The following is a 23827-nucleotide window of genomic DNA, read 5'->3' as shown; positions in this document are numbered from 1 at the left end:
TTACCTTCCTAAGCAGTCTATTGGAGCATGGATACTTGAGATACCGATGCATTTACACATTGAGAATAGCTCACTGGTCTTCTGAAACAGGAGGTCTATACCCCTTCCTGTTTGTATTATTGTGTCTTCTTGTATGTGAACAGAATTATCTAATGCACCCCTAGTTTTTCCACTGGGAGAATGCTGTAGCAAATATATGAGATAACAGTAGCGGCTGAGCTCTGAGGGGGTTCTGCAGCTGCTCAGACAGGGAAGGCTAATGACATTTAAACTACATTTTTGTTACAGGCACCAGAGAGAAAACCTGCTCATCTCCCAGTTCCCAAAGGCAGACCTCCACCTCCACCAAAGGTAACCCGAGTTCAAATGCCGACAGCAATTCTTTAGTTTGTTGAAACTGCACCAGGCACACTGATTTGTTGAACTCTTTTTCACATAGGCTTTAAAACCTCCGGTTAATCCCAGAGTGTGAAGCTTCTGAAGAAGGGCTGATCAAGATACCTGAAATTTTCAGGGACAATTTGTTTGTCCCCTGATTCCTCCACTTTTGGCAAAGGCAACCAAGATAGTCTTCCTGTTCTCTTTAAAAAAAGAACAACTGATTGACAGCTGCTTTAAAAGAAAAAGGCTGGATTTCAAACAGCGAGGAACTCTTCGGTGATGACATCAAGCTACTGTCCAAAAGGAAACGAAGCAGAATCGCTACTTGCACTGAGGTGTAGACCAGGAGTAAGTGATGAAGGCTGCTTAACACATCCTAACTCCGAGGCCACTGCTGAAGGATGTGGCCGCACTGGGATGCCCTGCATCTATACCGCTTTTCTGGGTACAGACCTGAGAAGATCAGGGAAAGTATGGCTACTGTATATTTGTAAATTGTAAACTTTTTCTACATTCGTGGCTCTTTGCCAGCCCTCTCTTCAGCAACAGACCAGATCTCCTCCTTCATGTGCAAGCTGCAAGTTCTGGAAAAAGAAAAAAAACCTTCCTGCCCTTTGGAGCAAAGTTTGTGTCCTCAAGGCCTGAACTAGCCTTGGAATAATCAGATCACACACTGGAAATGCATCAATTCTGGAAAGATCCTTCTGGATCAGACCCTGTCATTAATCCTTAGATTACCTGCTAAACAAGATTCCTCTGTTGAGTAGGTAGAACTGGAGATACGCTCAAAAGCAAAGCACACAGGAGTCAAACCACTTGCTGCTTGCAAGCGCTCCCAGAGCTCTGGCTGTGCCAGTTTAGGAGAGCTCCAGCTGCCATCATTGCCCTCAGACAGAAAAATTTAGAAAAGCACAGTCAACAAAATCCTTAATCATTTATTTCATTTGCCCCTCAGCTCCAGAAATAATCCGAGTCTTTCTCCCTTCCAGGATATACACACCTTGGTGTTTTCATTTAATTGCTCTTGCACCGGGGCGTGTTATTGTAAAGTTGCTAATGAGAACTAGGCTGGGCACAGGGGTTTGTTATTGTGGGACAGCATCGCAGCGTGAGGCTTAGCACGCGGGTTTACTACTGAGGGGTTCTTCATTCGTTCTGGCCTGCTGGCATCAGTGTTGTTGACACTATCGGCCTGCTGGCGTAGATCTGCATGATACTGTTGGCATTGATGTTAATGATACTGTGAGGGTGCTGGCACTGATGCTATTGTTAGCGTTGGCACCGATATTGTTCATGCGATCAGCATTAATATTTTAAGCTAAAGCACACAGAAGTGTTTTTCAAGGAACAAAAATTTTACCAGAAAAAAAAAAAAGGAAAAAGGAAAAAAGAGAAACAAAATCGTCCTGAACCCAAAGTACTCAAGATTTTATAGAGGTTCCAGTTTGAACTGGATTTGAGTTTGGACCAGGATCAAAATTAGAACACAGATCCAAACCGATTACGCTGTGACTCAGGAAGGCAGTTTCCAGCCCTTGGGCACAGTGGCTTTGCTCAAGAAGACCACATGGCTGCCAAACTACCAAAACAAGCTCTGGGGCCTCGGGCCAGCGTTGTGCGTACTAACCTCTACCTGTACTTGGTGCTGGCCAGGGCCTGTTTAGAACTTTTTTGAAAAGCCCAACCCTCAGAGGGCCTGAAACCTTCTACTCAGGCTCACGAACCAGCTCACACTTACTGAAATCCTGGTCCACGTAATCTTGTTCGGATACTGAACACATAACTGCACAGTTACTTTTCAAACGCGGAGCCTTGTCATTTACAGTGACCGTTACTGCAGCTGCGTGCTGCAGATCCATCATCTCCCATACAGAAATGCATATTAAAAAACCCCAATTTCTTCTTTTGGCCTAGGTTTGCTTTGAGGTTGCCAATCGAGTACTGTACGCTCTGCAAAACACAGATGTGATGTAATTACAGTCTTCAGTTTGAGGAGTGAGGTGGGTTTTTTGTTTTAGGAGAGATTTTATTGGAAGAGCATAGCTTTCTTCCACTTTGGATAATTACTTCTTTATTTGAGCCAGTGTCGGGATTTAACCCCAGCCAGTGACTGAGCCCCCCGCGGCCGTTTGCTCACTCCCCACAGTGGGATGGGGGAGAGAATTGGAAGGGTAAAAGTAAGAAAACTTGTGGGCTGAGATAAGAACAGTTTAGTAATTGAAGTAAAATAAAATAGTAGTAATAATAATAGAATATACAGAGCAAGTGATGTACGATGCAATTGCTCCCCACCCCTCCAGCTGATGCCCAGCCAGTCCCCAAGCACTTGCCCCCCAACCAGCTTTCCCCCAGCTCTATGCGCTGAGCATGACCCATGCGGTGTGGGACATCCCTGGGGCCAGTTGGGGTCACTGTCCCGGCCGTGCCCCCCCAGCCCCTCGCTGGTGGGGTGGGGTGAGGGGCAGAAGAGGCCTTGGCTTTGTGCATGAAACCATCCCTGGGTTATCAGCACTGCTTCCAGCACCAATCCAAACACAGCCCCGCACCAGCTACTGTGATAAAATTAACTCTCTCCCAGCCAAAACCAGTACAGCCAGAAATGTATTTTAATCTATCTGTATTTGATTATGGTGCAAAGATTCAGAAATTATTTTTTATGAACTGTAATTAACATATTTACAAATATTTCTATATTAGAAGTGTTCTGTTTAAACTGGAAGTAGTTGGTTTGTTTTTTAGAGATCATCATTTGCACATGAAACACATGACAATAGTGTAAAGTGGAATCATTTATAAGGTTGCCAACTCCCTGAAGCTCCTGGTTTGGGCCAAAAAGGTCATTCACAGGTATTGCCAAACCCTGCCAAGTCAGTCAGTAAAGCTGAATTAAATTTATAATACAGATTGACAAAACACTACATCACAATTTTTCTGCCACCTTAAAATCTGTTCCTTTATGGTTTCCAACCTTTCCCACCTTGTGAGCACTCAAGAATTTTCCATGGATACAGAGATTTGAAACAAGCTGAAGTCTGGAGAATTCCTGCTTCTTAATTAACTTTCTAAGATTCAACTCCCAAACCATGGGGCTTGGGCTCACTTTCTCCTGCAGAAAACCAGCGGTTCTGTTTGACCTGTCTAGGCTCAAACCTCCTTAATAACTGAACACTTTCAGTAAGCAAAGCCTGCACCCCAGCGCCCAAGCAGCGCGAGAGTGCTGTACTGAGACCGAGCATCCATCTGCAGCAGCGACTTGCAGTAGAAACTTAAGAAAAGTATATAAGAGCACACAGCAGTTTATGACTTAGAGCTTTTCTTGGCCCCAGCATGCAGAGGAGAGGTGATGGCATCTCCTGCGATGAAGCACATGTTCTGTCATTCCAGCTGGGCCTTGCACAAAAGGGCTCGTCTGTAGGTACAACCCATCGTTCCGTTATGCAAACGTGACATCTACTGTTAAAATGCCTCTATTGCAGGAGGAAAGCAAACCCAAGAAAACTAAAGACATCTTCAGCATCCCAATTGTCAAGACCCTGCAGCATGCAGCCCCAGAGGGGTAATACATCATCAGATGCATTTCCCTCCACAGCCTCATGCTTTTCACCGAATTGCAATAGTTTGATCCAGCATGACTTGCCACACGCACGGTCCAGCAGAGCAGCAAGGCCACCTGCTGGCATCACATAGTTAAATACAGAAGGGATTTTGGCACAGTGCAGTCACCACCAGTGAACTGACACTGACTGAATTTGCATTTGCTATGCAGGAGCCATGTGCCAGACCCTTGTCTTGCTCCTGGCCCAAAAGCAACGCAGTTTACAACTGTTTTTGGGGTGGTTTCTTTTTAGTACGAGTGAGCAGTTGCTCCTCCATCTCCCTTTACCCCATGGGAAAACAAAAATGTCTTTTTTTTTTTATTTGCTTCTTTTCAATCTCTGAATTTACCACCCTCTTCCATCCCTCTTTTCCCTCCCTCCATCTGCCTCTGAGGGATGGTGCTACCAAGAGAGCAAACCTTTTCCTCTTTGCACCCCCAAACCAATCTTCACTGTGAACAGTTTTGGGGTGTTCTTGAAAATAAGGCACACACCCGACCATCACAACAGACCAGTTTCCTCAGTAGTTCCTACCTGTCCCTCTGAACCGTCCACTTTGCTGTGCAGATTCAACACTGGCCATTAGAGGGCAATGGGGCATGGAAAAGAAGTTTCTCTCGCTTGCTATCGGATGACTGCCATCACCTCGAATGCATCAATTCTGAATTTACTGCATCCTCTGACCTTGGGCTATAGATTCAGGAGACATTAACAAGGACTCCATCAGCCAGGAAGAGTGGGGAGATTGGAGCACATTCAGATTTTCAGACACAGAGGCACCAGAAAGCTAATAAATAGGCCAAAGCCAACCCTTCAATTATGACACAATAGGCAGTACATGCTTGAAGCTCTACACAGCAAGAGGCAGTTCTAATTGATTCAGGTTTTACTGACCAGAAAACAAAATGTTTTCTACCAGCCCTTACTAAAATTAATAATAAATGTCACTTGTAACTTGAAATTAAGAATTTTCTTCCCCTTTTGCTTCCTTATGCGAGTAGATCTTTCGTAGCCTCGTAGTACTGCATAAATCATTACCATCTTAACAAATAAGTGAATAAAAGGCCACAGGTTGAACCCGCTGATGTGCAAATCAGTGAAAATTCATGGAAATATTGAAGATTTCCTAGCTGACAGACCCTAAGAATTCAGACCTTACTGTCTGTCTACCACCCAAGTGGGCCTAATGGCTCTCCAGCACTACAAAACAAATGGCTCCAACCATGACGGCCTTTGCCACCGGCTGATAATATCACTAAACGTGAACCTCAGCCATCAGCTACTTAGTGTTATTTACCAGTGGCTGAGAAGTGCCAGTCTTTAATCATCAGTTTATTGATAACTTCCCGAGTACGGCACTGCTGGATGCTTCTAATCTTCCTCTGGTGCCGAGGAAATGGGAGGCCCTGGGAAGAGAGCAGGGGTGTCTGCCAGGCTGCCAGCAATTGCCCTGGCCCCCGGATGACTTTAAAGCAATCTTCAGAAAAGTGGCACAGAAATGAACAGGCTGTTACTGACATTAGATCCATAAATAATTCCACATAATGCATGTCCCCAGCCTTTAGAAGGTCTAGGGAAAAAAAAAGTAGAGGCTGAAATATTGATCGATGTGTCTGCAAGAGCTATTAAAAAAGGCAAAGCAGTTTCCATGGGATTGGTCTAAGCCACTGCGCCCAGGTCCACACGGAAACCTTGGTCACACGCCTGACAAAACAGATCTGAGTGCACAGCACTAAGCAACAGGATAAATGAAAAGAATAACACAGCTTCAGCAGGACTTCAGCAAGGGAGGCATCTCCCTTCAGCAGTCACAAATCATTGAGAAAGACTGGAGAACCTCCCTAGCAAGCCTCAGTACAGGTGAGGACAGAGCTCAGGCGCGCTTACTCTGTGCTGCGGATACAGAACAGATCTCTCTCTTACATCTGTTCATGCATGGAGAGAGAAACGAGCTGCTCTCTGCCATACACTGAAGCTATATTTTCATGTCCTTAAGTGCACTGGAGTAATGCATTTTCCATGTTACTTTTTGCAGCTATCACTGAGAGACGTGTCCCTGAATCCCATTGGTGGATGCATCCCGTTAAAGTGCTCCAGTGAATTGCTAAACATGTTTTATAAATTAGCTCATCTAAAAATCCCTGCTCCCAACCCCATTCTGTGATGAGGCTTCATAACCCAAGAGAGGAGTTGAACAGAGGAGAAAAAAAACCCCAAAACCACAGCGTAGTCTCGCAGTCAACATACTTGAAATAGATGAACATGATTCACCCCCTTCAGAGACGCCGATGGAGCACCTACATGCTTTGCTGCAGGCGTCTAACTCTGGTACAAGTCCACCCCTCTCCATTCTCTGCTTATGCTGCCTTCGCTCCCAACAGACACACCTGAGAAAAGCAAGAAAATTCCCACTGCCTAGGTGACATTGCTCATGCAGCTTTGAGCCAGATTTCAAGGCAACACTCCGTCTTTGATCCTCAGACAGCACTACGGGATTGACTCCCACAGCAGTGGTCAGATTTCTTGGCACTTGGCAGCTGCAATCAAGGGTTGGCTTTTCAGAAGTTTAGCATCTTACACACACCCTGCACATTAAGCTCACTCACCTAGAAATTCAATTCCAGCCTTAAGTTCCTTGTGCTTCAGCTTTCATGTTCAAAATAAGGACACTGGCTCCTCTTTCCTCTCCCCATCCGCCTCATCTCTCAGAACTCAGAGGCCCTCACTCACCTCTGCTGGCTGCGGAGGGGATGCCCAACCCCATTTTTGGGCTGAGCCCATTGGGATCACTTATCTAACCTCCATGTGGTTTGTACCTGTGTGGATCCCCACTCTCTTTTTTTGTGCGTTTATAGCAGCCCACACAAAGGGGGCTGTGCTGGTCTTTTCTAGGCTTTAATAGCAAGAATGACTTGCAGTAACAACACTAAAGCACATACTAAAATCCTCTGACGCTGCCACCTCTCTTAACACACAATCTACTGACACACCGCTCTGCTGGGATTGATTTGTGTTTGACAGTCCCAATGCTGAAGCCCTGCAAAGGAAAAAAAAGTCACCCTGCACAGGTCCAAATACACTGCAGCAGCCCAACACCCAGAAAACGGGAGAGGGAGAAACCGCCGTGGGACCCTGGGCGTGACTCATCCGGCAATCACCGGACCTCCGGATAACTGTAATTTGCTGTGAATTTTTCATGCTAGAATCAGCTGTGTGCTGCAGGCACATAGCTGAATGGAAAATAAACCTGAAATATTAATGACCCACTGCAGAGTGCAGGCAGGAAGAGATCTACAAATGAGGACAGGGAACCTTAGATGGCCGTGTGGAACTGCTCCCTTTTGGTCCAAAACACAGGTGGATTAAAACGAACAGGCGCAGTCCCAGAGGCACTGGGAAGGAGAAGCGCTGGATTCCAGGTTTTGGGGTGTCAGCAGCTGGTCTGCGTACCATGCTGGGAACCCGGGTTAGCTAAACCTTCCAGCTTGTCACTGGAGCTTCTTGGCCTGGATTAGCACACCGCGTGCCAAAAGTAGTCTCCTGCCTAACCGCAGGTCTGAGCAGCACAAGTCACAAGGTGGCCAAAGCCCACAGGAAATGAGAAGGGGAGCGGGATCTAATTGTGCACTTATCGCTATACCTCGGCAGCTGTCTAGACGTTATAAACCAGCAGACAGACTTCCCCCTCTCACTGATAAGACCTGACCCAAAACTCTTCAAACTTAACCAGAGCGGAAACACAAGATCTCTGTCAGAAATGAGCAAGAGCTCTAATTCATAACAACATCTTGTTTTTTGTTTCCCTTGACTGATTACGTTACTAATTTCACACCTATTCCTTATTCATGTCACCATTTCCTTGCCTTAAAAGCCATCCTGACATAGGGTTAGAGTCATTTACTTAATCACTGCCATCATTATGAATGCTGCAATCAAAAGAATAGTGCCTTCTCATTACTTATTTAAAATGTGCTAAGCAGCATAGATGTTTGTGAGATATATGCCAAATTATGCCCAACAGAAGGGGTGGGGGGAAGCAGTTACATATATGCATCTTCTGAGCATCTACCCCACGACATGTAGGAGTAGCACAGAAAACTCCAATGTTAGTTTAAAAAATTCATGGGCCAGCCAGCAGTTGCCTCTGTACACCAGAAATAAACCTGTTAGAAAGTGTGACTAGGAATGAAAATAAGTGGCAACATTCAGCCTGCTGAGCTTACGCATCATGTCTTGTTAGGGAAGCCATGATGCGATCCTGGGCAGCGGAAACTGTCTCAAAGTTGCACAGCATCATTCACTTGGATTGATTTTGACATGTTTAGCAAACTGTACTTATGCGAGCCGTATCTCAGGAGCTGCAGTAGAAGGCAGATAGTGGGAGGTTTTGCAAAAGCTGGGGATTTGGACCACCCTTGCTCTGTAAAGTGAGAGCTGCCGGTGCTCGACCCTGCTGTGAAGAGTGGGTGGTGCCATGGGTCCTGTCACTGTGAATCTCGGAGGAAAGAAAACCCCAGCTGGCAATGCTAACGCTGCTCATTTTCCAGCGAGCTGTGGCTGTTGCTAAGGGCAGATCCCATCCCCTTCAGCCAGGGTTTGCCTTGCAAATCCACCCAATTTTGGAGCAGGTCTAATTTAAGACCTTGACTTGACCCATCTTCCTACCTGGAAGTGGTAGCTGCCGACAGGTAATTGGCACCTGTCTGTTCTCTGGCAAATTTTCCTCTCCCTGTGCAGGATTCAACCTTTGACCGCTCTCTGGAGCCCACAGACCAGGCTGTGCCCTCCCCACACACAAGTGAATTTTAAACTGACACACTGCGATACAGGAATCGTTGACCTGGAACAGCACAGGGCTCCCTGCGAGCTGCAGTGTTCCCCACAGTGGGGTGGCAGGAGACAGCCCCAGCTGCGCAGGCTGCTGTGCTGCTCCCCAGCTCCCCGCCGCAGCCGGGCAAGGGCCTCCTCTCCCTCCCCAGCTCCGCTGGAGGGGCCTCGTCCTCCTCGCAGCCGGTGGGACCCGCCTGCCAGGCACCAGCTCAGCCCAGCTCACCCAAGGGCGAGAACACACCGAGACACGCTTGGTGCTGTCTCTGCTCGTGGAACAAAGCAAGAAGTACTGCTCTTATTATTTTTAAGTATTACTCTGTTCTGGGGAGTGCTGTGTATCCTCAGGGTTTGAAAGACTCAAAGGTGCTTTGTGTATTCATGTGGAATATGTATTAATATTTATGTATGAATAGGTGTAGACTGAACAGAATGCTGTGTTCATCCATAGAATACTTTGATACATGAAGGTAAAGGCTGCTGCGCGTGTTAACTGCAACAAACGTGTATAACTGCTATAGAGGCACACGTGCCTATAGAAAGCATGTGGAACTGCACATGATAGCACAGCACACTGCCATCTCTATGTAGAGAGAGATTAATTTAGAAAATATTTAACGTAACACGGAATCTTCATTTCAGAATGTTTTTATAGTTTTGGGTCAACCTTATTTCTTTATCACATGTATTATTCAAGATGTTCATTCCTCCTTTACAGCCAGCTACTGTTCCTTCCAGCCAATCCTTTGAATTCTGGCCAGTGTGTTTTGCATACGATGTTTTTAAAACCCCTTCAACAGAATTTGTTTTAAATTATTCTGTATTTGATTTCTCTGAAAAACAAAAATCTATAATCAATTCTAAACCTGCTGAGTAACTGAAGTAATCGGTACATTTAAGAGAATGGTCAGGAGGTTTTCTTTACTTATTTTCCCGATGCATTGGCTCACTATATTCAGCTGGACAAAACTTACTCCATCTTGTAGTATTTCTGAAATTAATTTTTTTCCAGTGAAAAAATGGTCCTTTTTTCAACATGATTTTTGAGGCATTTTTCAACTGTTGCAGACTTTCTCTGTTTTGAAGGGAGAATAAGACCAGTTTTATTCCCAGTTTCCCAGGGTCCTGTATTTCCCTCTCCTTGGTGTCTATATTTCTGCTTTATCATTCTTTTATACAAAGAAAAGAAAAGGAAGGAGAAGGGAGCAGAGAAAAAATAGAACAAAATGACCTCTTTCCCTCCTCCCCCAAATGATCACTTTTCACTAGATCAGTTGGAAAACTCTAAATATTTTTATGGTGAAGTTTTAAAAAACTACATTTCTTAAGTCTTTTCCAACCAGATCTAGAAACTCTCTAGCACGGGTCTGGTTTGGCATTATGAACAGGTCAGGGAGGAAAAACTGATCTGGTGTTAAGCCACGAACCCACTAGTGGAAAACCCGCGCTGGGTGTCCATCTCTGCCCCACGTTACCGGGACTCCAGTGACACCAGTGCCCTTGAATCTTAATGTGTGCTTAGTTTTAAGCACATACTTGATCTTATAAGAAAGTCTTGTCATTCTCTATAGCATCATTGCTATCACTTCTCTTACATTTTTTTGCTTATCTTACAGAGCACCTTCAGCTGCGACTGTACCCTGCCAAGCCCATGGTCTTCCTCACAGCCAGGAAGGCTCCATCAGAAGTGGAATAAGCCATACCCAGACACACCATTATCTCCAGAGCCACCACGAACAGGCAGAGAACATGAGGGAAAACAGAAGCATTTTGGTACACATCAACATACGACTTCAACCGTAACCAGAAATACTTGCAGTGTTATTCTTGTTTCTTCCCTGGCAGTATCTGCAGCCCGGTTTGATCCCTGCTGAAGTCAGTGGCCACGTTTCCATAGATTTAACGTGCCCTTCACAAACCCTCTCTGCCCCAACCAAAGCATTCATCCTGTTTTCTGTTTTTACTGTAACACTAAAATTTCATTGTCTGACTGAGCCTGTGTCGAACTGCCTGATGGACAATAAATATAATCACACTTAAGTTAATGGGCAGGACACCAAACCCCAAAGCTTTTATTTTCATTAAACATCATTAGATGTGGCATGTCTTTTATCAAATCTGTCTCCGATAGTCACTTTATTAAAAAGTCCATCAACCCCAGACTGCATAATGTAATCTGCAAGGACAGAGTGAATTTATATTAAATGCATTAGCAGGTGGGGGCACAGACTCTTGATAAAAACATATTCGACAACCCTCTTTAGAAAGGATCTTGAAAGGATGTGCAAAAGGAAGAGAAATTAATAATACACACACACTTTGAATTGTTTTGCAAACAGTAAGAAGAAATGACCTATTTTAGCTAAAAAAAAAAAAAGCAAACTATAAAGTCTTCCAAAACCCAAATCAAAGGTATTTAGATGAACATGGTAGCTAAACACGCAGATGTCTCTGAATGTCTGACCACAGTACACAGGTTATAAGCAGCTTCCAATTGTGCAAACTACCAGGCATCGACAGGCACAATCCAGGATGCCAAGGGTTTCTCAGGATGGCTACACGAGTTACACAAAACGATCATTGCACTGAAAATTCGCTTACCCTCACCATGCTACGCTAGCTTTAGGAGCTGTGGTTGGGGCATACGAAACATGAGAAGTTTTGTTTACCTTAGACTATACTCATGTTTTGAGCGTTTCATTTCAGGACATATAAAGGCACAGTTTTCAAGGCTGCCTGTACTCCGATGGCACTGATCTGAAACACTTTGGCTGGGGTTAAGGGTGTTCAGGCAATAGAAACTCCTCCTGAATGATGCAGCTCATTTTCTACACACCTTTGTGACTCCAAAAAGCTGAAACCTGACTTCTTGCAGCTTTAGACTGCCTAGGTCTGCATGATTGTTAGTCTGTTCACATACAGAGCGAAAGCCAGGAGAGAGAGCAGGAGAATCTGACCTTCTACTCCTGAACTCCCATAGGCAGCAGCAGACTCTTGGCTGTGAGATTTTAAGACTAGACCAAAGCTTTATTTATTTCCCTGTGCAGCTTTAAATTCTGCACCTTTGTGTTCAGTTTAAAAGCCTTGGGTGCAGGTAAGGTAACATCTCTTTGCAAGCACCCCATCTAACCCCAGCTTGGAAGAGAACACGAGCTGCAACATCCTGAGCGCAGCTTCTTTCTCTGCACAAGCCAGCTTGTCATCTTCCACTCACGCTGATGGTAGGTTTTGCCAGGAGGCAGCTCTGCCTCACACGTAAACCTTGTGAGACCTCAGTCCATCACGCTGGTGCCACGAATCAGTGGAGCACATCACTCCCAAAGCGAGGGAGCTCAGGCTGTGCTGCAAAGAGCTCTCCTGCAAAGAGCCCCTGAGGCTTTAGCAGGAAGGAAGCTCTCTGCACGCGGATGTCACCCAAATGGTATCAAGACTGACCTTTAGGCAAGCTGGACTCGCCACCGCTCCAACTTTTCAGCATTTGACCGATCCAGCAACCTCAGGAACTTCAGTAGCTGATGACCGCTCCAACGAGTGCAGGGAGATGTGATCTCGCCCTGCACTGAGCTCCACACGGGCTGGATATCAACCTGAAAGTCACAGCTGCACCGCTATAACTCATGTCTAAGAAGCAAAACCACATCTTTGTGTTAAAATGATAAAGAATAAACTTCCAGCACAGAGCTGGTCTGTACTTAGATGACTTGGTGCCTGGGCTAAAGAGCTTGCATCTGCCTGAGTTTGCCCACATCTGACACAGGCAAAGGTTGGCCTGTCCATACACTTCAGCATGCTGAAGTGCAGCGTTTGCTCCGTGAGCCACTGATTGCGCTTGTGACTATAGACGGGTTGTCAGGAAGATATCTCCATTCAAAAAATGCAATTAAATGGCATCAATCTCTTTTCACCAGTGACTTACTTTGTATTGTCGAATATTTTAGTTAAAAAGAAAATATGAGATAGATTTTGCTACAGAATTACATTGTATTTCCTTCTTTGGCAAAAAGCAACCCCCTCATCTTTCCCTGTCAGTTTGCCAAAAAAAAAAATAATCCAAACCCAGCAACTCAAGAATTCAAAGCACACTCATGTCACAGTTTTTAATCTTTGAAAAATCAGGTTTGTAAGTGGATAAGGATAATCTGTGCCAACTTTGATTTACCTGACAAGCCATTTGCTGTTTAAAAACAGGAATGTTTTCACAGGAACCTGTGAACCAACCCTCTTTAGGGAGCCCTTGCTGACTAACACAGCAGCACACAAGGCTGTTCCTTGGTCTGAGGAGGAGAGACAGCTCCTCATGCAAGACACAAGTACGACCCCATAGCACACAGAAAACTTGCTGGACTGCGTAAGGAGGGATGTCTCCCTTTGGTTAAGACTAACCTTTGCAGTCTGCTGTGCATGGCCTCTTAGGAAGGATGCTCTTATCTAGAGAATACGGTTCCTGTCCCACCATGAAAATTCAATTAAAACAGTATCACAAGGATATTATCACAAAACTTTCAGATCTTCAACTTATTCCACTCGAAGAAATAAAACACCCCAGCATTGCCTTTCTCAGTCACACGTGACAGCAACGTGGGCTTCTTCACACACAAGCTGGAACCTAATCGAGACCGCAAGCTCTAGAAATTAAGCGATGATTTAGTGAGAAAAAACTATCAAAACCCATTTTAGTCCTAAACTGTTATGTCCTATGAACACCAGTGGAAACTGGCTGTGTGAAGAGAGGAGTAGAAACTACTGTGCATCCTGGCAGATTGAGTTACGAAAGAACACCTCAAAAATGGAATAGCATGTGCTGAAGAAATCAGACTATTGCTCACTTCTGCATTGTCTGAGGAGTTCATGGGATTTACAAACCACTTTGAAAACATTAACTAATCCTCCAAATATGCCTGCACAGTCAGCATGTCAGAGTTTAGTGTTGCAGCCTTCCAGATGGGGAAAGCGAGGCAGCAACTTCATGCAATCTTTCCAAAATTGCGAGAGAAGCAGCTGTCACAGACAAAATGGGAGCTTGTTAAAACCCAGGTTTGTATAACTTTGCCCTGTGCAGCCTGAGGAAGCAACCTTTCACTGCCAATTAAACCTGTGCTCCCCAGACCATCTCCTCTCCTCTTCCATATAATACAGTCCCAAATTCTTGGTCCTTTGGCCCATGGGAAATAAGGGACTATTCCCAAATCTACCCACCTGGTAAGAGCAGGAAGGCTGCTATTTGCTGTCGCTCACTTTCTGGGTTTGATTTAGGGTTATTAACATTAGCCTCTGAGAAAAAAACCCTTTCGTTTGCGAGAAAGAAGTGCCAAGTTGGGAATTTGCCTGGTGTTGTGTTCACCTTGGAGGACACAACAAGAGGGTGCGTTTCAGTAAGGTCAGCTCTTTGGAGAAATGCTGAACTGCACAGTAGCAGTGGCGTGACCTTTCGGGCCATCAGTTAAATAACCTCAAGCTGCCCATACTGTCACTTAAGGGGGTCATTTTCTGTGACATCAGCTTTCGAACAAGGTATTGGTGGTATTTCCTTGTCTGGAAAAAAAAAAAAAGAACTCAGGTCTCACTGTAGAGTTGATCCAAAAATGACATAAAATCAGTAGAAAAGACTGCAGTAGATTTTTGATTGGACTCTGACAGAGCAACAGAACGAGTATTGTTTTCTAATCAGTTACCCTAGGGAGCTGCTAGCATTCATTTATTTTGTATGATATTAGTAAGATATTAGTAAGTGATCTTAACTGCAGGCATTAGTAAATATTATGAGTTTAATAATGATGTATTTAAATTAAACTCCAAAACGTGTGCCTTTTTGATCCGCAGCATGCTCTTGCAACAGAAGCCTTGTAAGTAAGTAAACACGTGTAAAACTCAAGCTGTAAATATGGCCATATGGACAGAAGGGAAGAGCGCTCTGCAGCGCACGCGGAGGTACTGTGCCGTTGTGCGGAACCCCGAGGCATCATCGCAGTTAGAGCTAAGCTAAGGGTGTCACGCTGCAGGGAGCCAGCCTCAGAGGTTTTAACAATAAGTGCAAAAGCACCCTCTTGGTGACCTCTCTTTGTCAATGCGCTTCAGGACGGGCTTAGTTCACAAAGCTACGTACATGCTTAAGTGCTCTGCTGACGACAGAAAGATGGCCAAGCATGAGGCCAGCTTTAGCTGCAGTTCCCTGTTTATTACAGTCTTCATTCAGACTGGCAATCATCCCCAGGAACAGCCTTACAGCCTGCACAGGACTAGATCCTCTCAAAGACAGCCCAGTGTCAAATCAGCAGCAGGTCTCGCTGATGTAGCCTGCATCATTTCTGAGGGCCTCCGACTAAATGAAACTCCTGCTGTTATTCAAATCTAGGACTGCACATGCCAACTGTATTTTTGCATAACAGGACTCACTTGACTACAGAATCTATTTCGCAGCTTGCATAACCTTACTACATTAGTGCCTGATTTGATGTGACTTCCTTCCACCTTCTCACTGATTACATTGTCAGAGAGAGGAGTATGAGTAGCTGAAGAATCCTGGGATGAGGGAGTTGCTCCAGCAAAATCAGTCAGATCAGGGACACCTGAAAACAGAGGTTTCACAGGCAGCCTTACACCTCTCTCTTGGCAGATGTTTCAACTTCTACAGAAATAACACATCAGTCACAGGAGGAAAGAAAGGGCTCCAAACAGGTGGTTTATAAGTATAAGGTTTGTCAGTGTAGATCGAGCCTCAGTCCTCGAAGGAGGTTGTAGCCAAAAATACTATAAAGTTCAGGTCATCCAGAGAGAAATATTAAATCCAGTAGGTTAGAAACCTGTGCAAAGCCGTGCATGGGGATAGCGAGGGATCATTCCAGTGCAAAGAACTACTTAATTTCCTGAAGCATCCAGTCATCATATATAGCGTGACTGATCACACTCAGGAAAACAAGTACATTTAATTTCACACAGCAATGAATCCCACAGATTCACTACACAGTATTTAAAATACAGCCCTTTGTCTGACATGATGTTCCACCCACGCATCTCAGTGACATTCTGTCGTGTTGCTGTCAGCGTGTCGGTAAGGTGGGAGCCGCTACCTCGAGCAAATTACCCAGCCTGGGACGTTGCCACGTGCAATGGCCAAGCCCTGCGTCCCTGGAAGCTGCGAGGAGCCCTGCTGCAGGCAGCGATGGAGTAACACGCTGACAAGGCAAAATCCTCTTCCAGTTCCTGATCGTTTTGCAGCCAGCACACCTGGGTTTGAATTCCACGCAGCAGTCCAAACTTAAAATCTTTGTATTATTTTAATTCCAGGTATGTTCATTATTTAAAATAAATGTCCATTCTGCAAGCAGCACTTGATCTCTACAGTACCTTGAGGCAAATCTCAGCAGAAGGACAACCGATGCCTAATAAATCCTACACATCAACAACTTCAGTTTTGGCAAAGCCAGAGATGTTAAAGTGCAGATATATTGGAGCTAATTCTCAGTAGTTCAGTGAGATGAGGAGAGAGAATAATTGCTATTATCCTACAAGTACGTCTGTAACAAATAGGCTGAGTGTACATCCTATAAATCTTAATAGGAAGGTTTATCGCTAATGAAATGCCTGCTGCAGAAGGGGCACGCATACACCTTAGGCTGCTCCGGGTCTGAGATCAAATGTCCCCTCCTTAAATCCAACACCTTAAGCCTCTTTATTAATGTCTCAAAATAACATGATTGATGAGGGCCCTTCCACAACAGGTATTGGAAACCACTGAGAACAGCGGCTGCTTCATTTCAAAGAATTAATCTTTCTGAAATTTATCATGTTAGGTGTCAGAGCTGGAGATGTTTCTGCTGCTCAAAGGTTGCGTGGTTCGCCCTCTGTTCCCTCTCAGAAAACAGTTTCACCTTTTAAACGGGATTTTTTTATAAGAAAGAGTGATGCAGAACAAATAGGACAAAAGCGTTTCTTGTCATATAATTCAGGACTTGAAGTGAAATCTCTGATTATTTCACAAGATTATACGAGTATTATAATTTAATAAACAAAAAGTAGGTTCCAGATAACCAAGCAACCCCTTAAGACCATCTAAGATAATTTTCTTTTCAAGGCACCCAGGGAGAGACAGGATCTCAAGGCAATCTTGTCCTTCCTATATGCAGTAAAAGAATAAAAAAAGGGGGGGGGGGGGGGGGAACCTACAATGTGACCTCAAGGTACACACCTCTTATGTTAACCTCAGTATCTGCTTTATTTTCAGAAAGGCTGACTCTGCAGAAACCTTTGTTGAAACATTCCCAGAGGGTATTGTAGATTACACTGGGACAGCTGAAGTGTCCCGCTGCCAAGACAAGCAATTAAGAAAAACTAACAGAAAGAAGGGGAAAAGCAGCATCAAGAAACTTTGTGTCAAGGTTAAAAATAATGGATGGATTAAATGGAACTACACTCCAATTACTTCATTTAGAGAATTTATGGTATTTGATTTCACAGTGCAGAATGATAAATGAAGAATTACACAGATAAACACAGCAGGCTTATTTTCCCATAATATTTGTTTTGTTTTACACATTAATCACAAGCACGTGGACACTTCAGCTGACAAATGGAAGCCTTTCCCAACAGTTCTATTTAAAAGACCCGCTTAATTGGCAGCAATTTAACTGCAAACCTCTTTCGATTTTAAAAGCCACTTGCTGCTTTGCTTACAGCATAAAGGCAACCTGTAGTATATGAATGGTCTGGAATTGCTTCCCCTGACCCATAAAAGCCTGCTGGCCTCTTATTAGACAGTGAGATCTCATTTCCCCCCACCCAAAATGGGCACCTGAGTCCCATGAGCAGTGCCTCCGGGCAGAGAGTGCAGCCTGCACAGCCTGATGGACAGGGAACGCATCTATTCACCATGGCAGCACAGGGTAATAAAACAAAAGGCCCTTGTGTCTCTACAGCAGACAGCCTGTGTGACTGGAAATAAGTCACTTAGTGGATTATATGCTCTTTTCCTTGTCTGTGAAATGAGAAATACCCCAGCCACCTTCACTCGCCCTCTGACAGAGGTGAGAAGGGCTTTACGGATGTTGGGGTTGTAAATGCAAAGCACCGGTTGCAAATATTGTTCAGTTCCCTGAAACTGCTTGACGGCACGACTCCTTTTTAATCCTGGCTGCCTCTTCCATGAACACGCCCTTTTCCTTGGGCTCCCTCGTTCTCTCCCTCCAACCACATCCTAACCTTGAAAACTGACGGAGGCCAGTTTAGTTTTGAATTGAAACTTCTGAAGTCGATGTAGTATCTTGGCATAGATTCAGTGTCTGATGAGCCAGTACCCTCAGATACTCCTCATCTCATTGCATTTCTCCCACTACGTCTTGCAAGGCAGAGGGATAGCGATGCTCCAGCTAACTGATGGCATCAGCATTTGTCCCTCACACCAACAGGACAAATGATATCATATTTTCACGGTCTGACCTCCCTAAACTACTTACTATTCTCAAATACAGCATTTTCTTCTCCCAGAAGAGGCAGAGAGGGGAGAAACCTACTGATGCCAAACCATGCATTAATGTAAAATACTCTGCTTTATAAACAGAAGATACAGATGTAAATTAATTCTGAATAATATATCATAAATAATGGATTTTTCTTCCCTGAATTTTCTTTCTTCTGCATTGCAGTTGAATCCTTGCTAGAACCCATTACATTGCTGCCTGCAACTCCAGGCAGCCCATTCCAGCTGTTCATTTAATTAATGATATTCTCAATGGGATCTAGAAAAAATGCATTTTAATTAGAGGTCAATTGTGAACAACCAAGTATTAATTCTGAAAAATACACAAAAATATTTTAAGTTCAGGAATCGTCTATACTATATATTCCCAAAAGCTTAAGAACAGTGAGGTCTACAGGACAAAAAACAAAAATAAAAAAAAAAAAATCAGCATTTGCCTTCTAAAAGCTCTTCTGTAAGTAGGGACTGACCATCGCTGCCCCTCTGCGCAGGGCTGGCGGTCCTACCGAGTGAAAGTGCTCTGCAGCAACCGTACGGACTAATCTCACAGACACAATTCCAAAATGAGTCTCCGTGTGTTCATTAAATCTTTACACACTGAGTCTCTACATAAATAGTTCCTCCTAGATTAGACTTCTTTCCTGTTTCATCCTTCATGCGCACATCATATTTACATCAATATTTACTATTCTGGAAATAAATGCTCATGAGGATTATACTAAAAGCCACAATACTAAAGACATTGAAAGGCATGGAAAAATACGTGGGAGAAAACAAACATGGAAGGCTGGTTATGACAAGAGTTTGGATTGTATAAAAGGTGATATTGGGTAAAAATTTAAAGACTGAAATTTATTTTTAAGATTATTTTGGTTTTTAATTTTCAATGTGGATCTGTATATATTGTGAAAGTATGCTTTTATGTCTCTGTGTGTATATATATATACACACAAAATACTCAATTATATATACAATGCTATAAAGATACTATCACCTATTTTCCAGTAAACTGGGAAATTGGTCAGGCGAATTAGGTGATCCCATTGCACCCCTGGCTCTGCCTTTTACCAGCCCCACCTACCCTTGGCTTGCCTTTGTGCCCCCAAAGGCGATGGCCACCTTTACCTTCTCCTTAGCGTACCCAGACACACTGGGATGAGAAACGCTATACGCGGTTTATCTTGCGTAGTTGCAGTGCAAAAACAGATTTATCAAATACACCTTAAATAGGAGCATAGCCTCTATTATTAACAAAACCCCCAGTCCCCCCCTCAGTTATTTCCAGACAATTCACAAACTACGAGAAATACAAATGGGGGTCAAGCACTAGCACCGGACGGACACTGTCACGTCTTCCCTGCATGCACGTGAGATGCGGAGCCAAGGAGCCCTCAGGTGCCAAATTTCTGTCTCCCTGACCAGGGTAAAGCAAACCAGACAGAAGAGCCTCGGTCTTCCGTCTCCTTCACCGTTTATACTGGCACCACACCTAGAGGAGGCTGGCAAGGGACTGCACAAAGCTATTCTACCGACTCACAGAGAGCGAGAGTCGCTGCCATGCAGAAGTCAAGCTGATGAGGGAGCTGACCTTTCTCCTCCCCACTCGAGGGGCAAAGAGCTCAAACAAACCTCAATTAGCACAAAGCGATGCCCGTGCTGCTGACAGAGCAGTGACGCTGTACAGCCTTGCAAAGACAGGGTGATAGCACACACTGAACTCAGCAGAACACCAACGCAGGGGTCCCCTTCTGCCCCGCGTCACCAGAAAACAGATCTGCTTTGGCAGCCAGCACACACGCTCGACACTGAGACGCTCAGGTATCGATGGCCCAACTGTCTGTCTCCTGCAGATGCTTCTGGACTTGCAGCTGCCCTTTGGTTTTTATTTTTTAAATGGATGTTTTCTGTCAGACATGCTAATGGTTTATGCTGGGGTCAAACCACTACTGGACTTCCCTGTCAAATTGTTCCAAGCTGTCTTGCCATCAGCTCGGGCAAATACACAGGAGCAGGAGAGTGTTCAGTGTTAAATCAACATATCATTGATTATCTGGGTGGTTTTTATCATTTTCCTCTTGATACATGACAAAATGGGCTGTCATAGATGTCGGTATCTTCAGCAAAAATATCTGCAATAGAGGACCAGGTCACTGAACGAGGGCTTGGGTTACCAGATTCAGCCCTAGATTTTCAATCCTTACATTTGCATTACTAGGCGCTTTGGCCCAGCACCGACACAGATAAGAGACAGGCTCCCTTTAAGGTCAGTGAGAAGCGTCCTGGTAAGTTTGCGGGACAGGATGCATGGCCAAAAAATGCATAAGCAAGTTGTAGGAGATACTTTCTAGTGCCTTTCCTCTGGGAGACTGCGACACCCTTCGCTCAGTGCCAACTACCTCACACTCACCTGTCGCAGCACACGGCAAAACCCACATCTTCGCCTACCCAGTTATGACCAGCTCCTGCGCTCCAAGCCTTAGTTCCAAAGTAACTGAGCCAAAATGCTTCAAGTCTCACTGGTTTTCTGTGAAACAGAGTTGCTTAAACTATATGTTAAGATGAAGCAGCGCTGGACAGACCGAGCAGGGTGAGAACTCATCCTTTCGGAGCAGGTTTTGGCAAGCAACTCGCAGGAGCAGAGCTTTGCGAGGCAAAGCAGATGGAATCCAGCAAGTCTAATTTCACCTTACCGATTTTCTGCGAAGGGTGGTATAGGTGGGGAAGAATAAGAGGTACTAATTTAATTCACAAAACACGATCGAAAATTATCCTTCGAATGTTTTGTCTTTCGTAGAGAACAAGATAGTAATTCACTGCAATTGATGATACTGGGAAACTTAAGGAACCTGTTCTGACAGCTAGAACCATTCTACCAATTCATTAGAGTTTGTCTGAACCCGGATCCAGATAAGGGAATACTGCCTGGGTGGCCGGTTTCCTTTCAGGTTGACAGATTGAATGAAAGAATTTAAATACCAGGTTCTGTTTTTACTGATTATTTGGTTTAACATTCAAATTTACTCTCACTGGGCTCTTTAGAGAAAGGAGGCAATTTTAGATTATATTCTATAAGCAATAAAAGATTATTTACTTGTCTATTTTTCTAAACTGCTTTAAATACATTAATGCGGTACAACTGGATAATACTAGACACATTTGTAAAGTGAGGGAATGTCACCTGAAGGGTAACAGCAGTAAATTTGCTATATGGGCCACATCAAGAAACTTAGAAAATCTTTGCCGTCTCCCAAATAAGCGTCTCTAAATCAGTAGGAGTCAAGAGAAATAAACTCCATTTATTGAGCTAGAACTATCTGAAAATATTAGTTATCTCAGTCCATAAATGACAAGCCAGCAAGGTGAAAGCCACATACAACCACACTGACAGCTATTTTCTCTCTCAGACACAGGAACCTCTAGTCTTTAAAACAAACCTATGCGAGATACGACACAGCAATGACTTTTACTCCAAAGCTTCATGCAGCTACCCACTCTATTTGCATGAAGTTAAACGATGGAACTTCACTACTATGACTGCAGAGATGTCTATGTATTGAACTACGCTTTAGACCAGCAGGAAACCAAATCCGCATGTTGCAGCACATTAGCAGCACAGCACACAGCTTTGGCCTACTTTTGGGTAATCTTGACAAGCTCTTGAAGGTTGAAGAGAACTGTGTTAGACAGAAGGTCCAGCCTTATGTACAAGAAGAGATGAATAATAAGTATTGGCACTGTGGCAAGAGAAAGTCTCTGTTGCAGGAACTAAACAGTTGCATATCGCAATGTTGTCAAATACATTAAGTTACTCCGTAAAAGTTCTCTCACTTGTGAGCAATCTGGCAATTTGTTAAAATTACCACGCAAAGTTGACCTAACACATGTTCAGGCTGTGAAATCACATATACCTCCCCTCTTTAAATTTAATTCTTATAAAGCAATTTCACTACAAATTCAATTAATCCTACTGGCTAAATATCAACCTGGGAGTCCCTGCCACATGAAGAGAGGAGTATTTCACTAGGCAAGCTAGGGCTTCGGCTAGTGTTGGCTCTGAGTATGTCTTCGTTACAGTACCACGTAGCAACAACCCATTTCTAACAAAGTTATAGCAGTGATCAGAAACCACTGCACTCTGGAGAAGCTACATGTGTCTAATAAGTTTGTGCTTTCAAAGCTAGCTCAGCTATCCCTGCTTGGCTGCACTGCATATTGTGCTGCGCAGGCAATAGCCCCTCTGTCAGCAGAGATGCAGGAAAAACAACCACCCCTGCTAGGAAGGGGAGACTGAGCCTCCAAGATGAGTTGAGCCATTGGGACAAGCAGATGCAACTCTGTTGAAGACAACGGTAGCAGGCCTGCAAATATCAGCGGGGGATTTTGTCACTATGTTGGCTTTTTTTGGTTTTGTTAAAAGATGGAGCAGTTTCCCTACTGGGGCAAAAGTACATGAAAGACAGGTTTTCTTTGCAGAAACAAGTAGCACGTTTTGAAGATGTGGGTGAATTAGACAACTTTCCATAGCATTTTTTCATTACAAAAAGAGTTGAAAACATCCTCTGCAGTGAACATTTAAACTGAGTGGGTTATGAGACAGCTTGCTCCCTACTACAAATGAAGTCCTCTAAATTGGAAGGTTACTCAGCTAAAATATCAGTTTAATTCAGGGGTATGGCTTGCAATTTTTATGCACAGCCCTGCTTCTTGGAGAGATACTGCAGCAAAATATCAGGCATAGATAGATATCAATTGATTAATGCTCTGCTTCTGCAGCTAATTTTAGCATATGGTAAACTGTGGCAAATACATTAGGGATATTTATGAAACAAAGCATTACAAACAAAGGCTTAGTGTATTTACAGAGTAAACAGTACATGGCGTGGGGAAAGCAGCCTGTCAGGCACTGAAAGAGGCAGGTAGGTTAGCACAAAGTTACTCAATAGCAATGCTGAAAATCAAATTATAGCCAGAAATGAAAGCAGTTCTATTCCTAGCAGAAACTGCTGCATAAATGTACTTCCGCGTTCAGATCTGCAATCAATTTTTTTCACTTTTTATTCTAGTACCTCTTTGGCCACCCCAAGAACATTTCCCATTCTCACCCGTGCCAGCAGTTCTCTTCTCATGACTTCAAGACAGACCAGCCCACAGTCTTTTATTTTTTTCATTATTAGAAAGTGCTATCTTGAGTTCAAACTCTTCTTTCCAATGCTTCTTACTGATGCTTGGATTTCATTACAAGTATTTACATCAAACAATAATCCTAAATTATACCTCCTACTTCCCAGCAGTTCTGGGGCAACTAACACTCACGCAAGATCATTTTTCCCTCTGATCTTGCCAGATTTTCAATGTGCACACATTTAACAATAGGACAGCAGTCCATTAGGGATGGAGTTAAAACGACTGCCATTAGTTATTTATTGATTTATTATACAGAGTAGCAGGGTGTGAGAAATAGACTTTTTGCTTTTCACTGGCCCATAAAATTGCAGTAATAATCTAAAACAACATTGCTTGAAGCTTTTATATGTTCCTCAGCTATTCTGAA

At 43.9% G+C, this 23827-nt stretch overlaps 1 protein-coding gene and 1 long non-coding RNA gene across 2 annotated transcripts in view; one reads left to right on the top strand and one right to left on the bottom strand.

The window, feature by feature from the left end:
- ADAM28 (ADAM metallopeptidase domain 28) overlaps positions 1-3100 on the top strand; it is a 29976-nt gene extending 26876 nt beyond the window's left edge. Inside the window, exons 23-24 of the mRNA XM_064472582.1 lie at positions 289-351; positions 440-3100. Coding sequence (XP_064328652.1) covers positions 289-351; positions 440-472 — 96 coding nt within the window. The 3' untranslated portion in view covers positions 473-3100. The remainder of the gene's footprint in view (positions 1-288; positions 352-439) is intronic.
- Positions 1-23827, bottom strand: part of LOC135317031 (uncharacterized) — a 150128-nt gene that overhangs the window by 75856 nt on the left and 50445 nt on the right. The gene's annotated exons all lie outside the window — the stretch shown is intronic.

The sequence above is a fragment of the Phalacrocorax carbo genome, chromosome 24, assembly GCF_963921805.1.
Source record: "Phalacrocorax carbo chromosome 24, bPhaCar2.1, whole genome shotgun sequence".
NCBI lineage: Eukaryota > Metazoa > Chordata > Aves > Suliformes > Phalacrocoracidae > Phalacrocorax > Phalacrocorax carbo.
The sequence above is the reverse complement of the archived record's forward strand: the minus strand, read 5'-3'. Positions and strand labels throughout refer to the sequence as shown.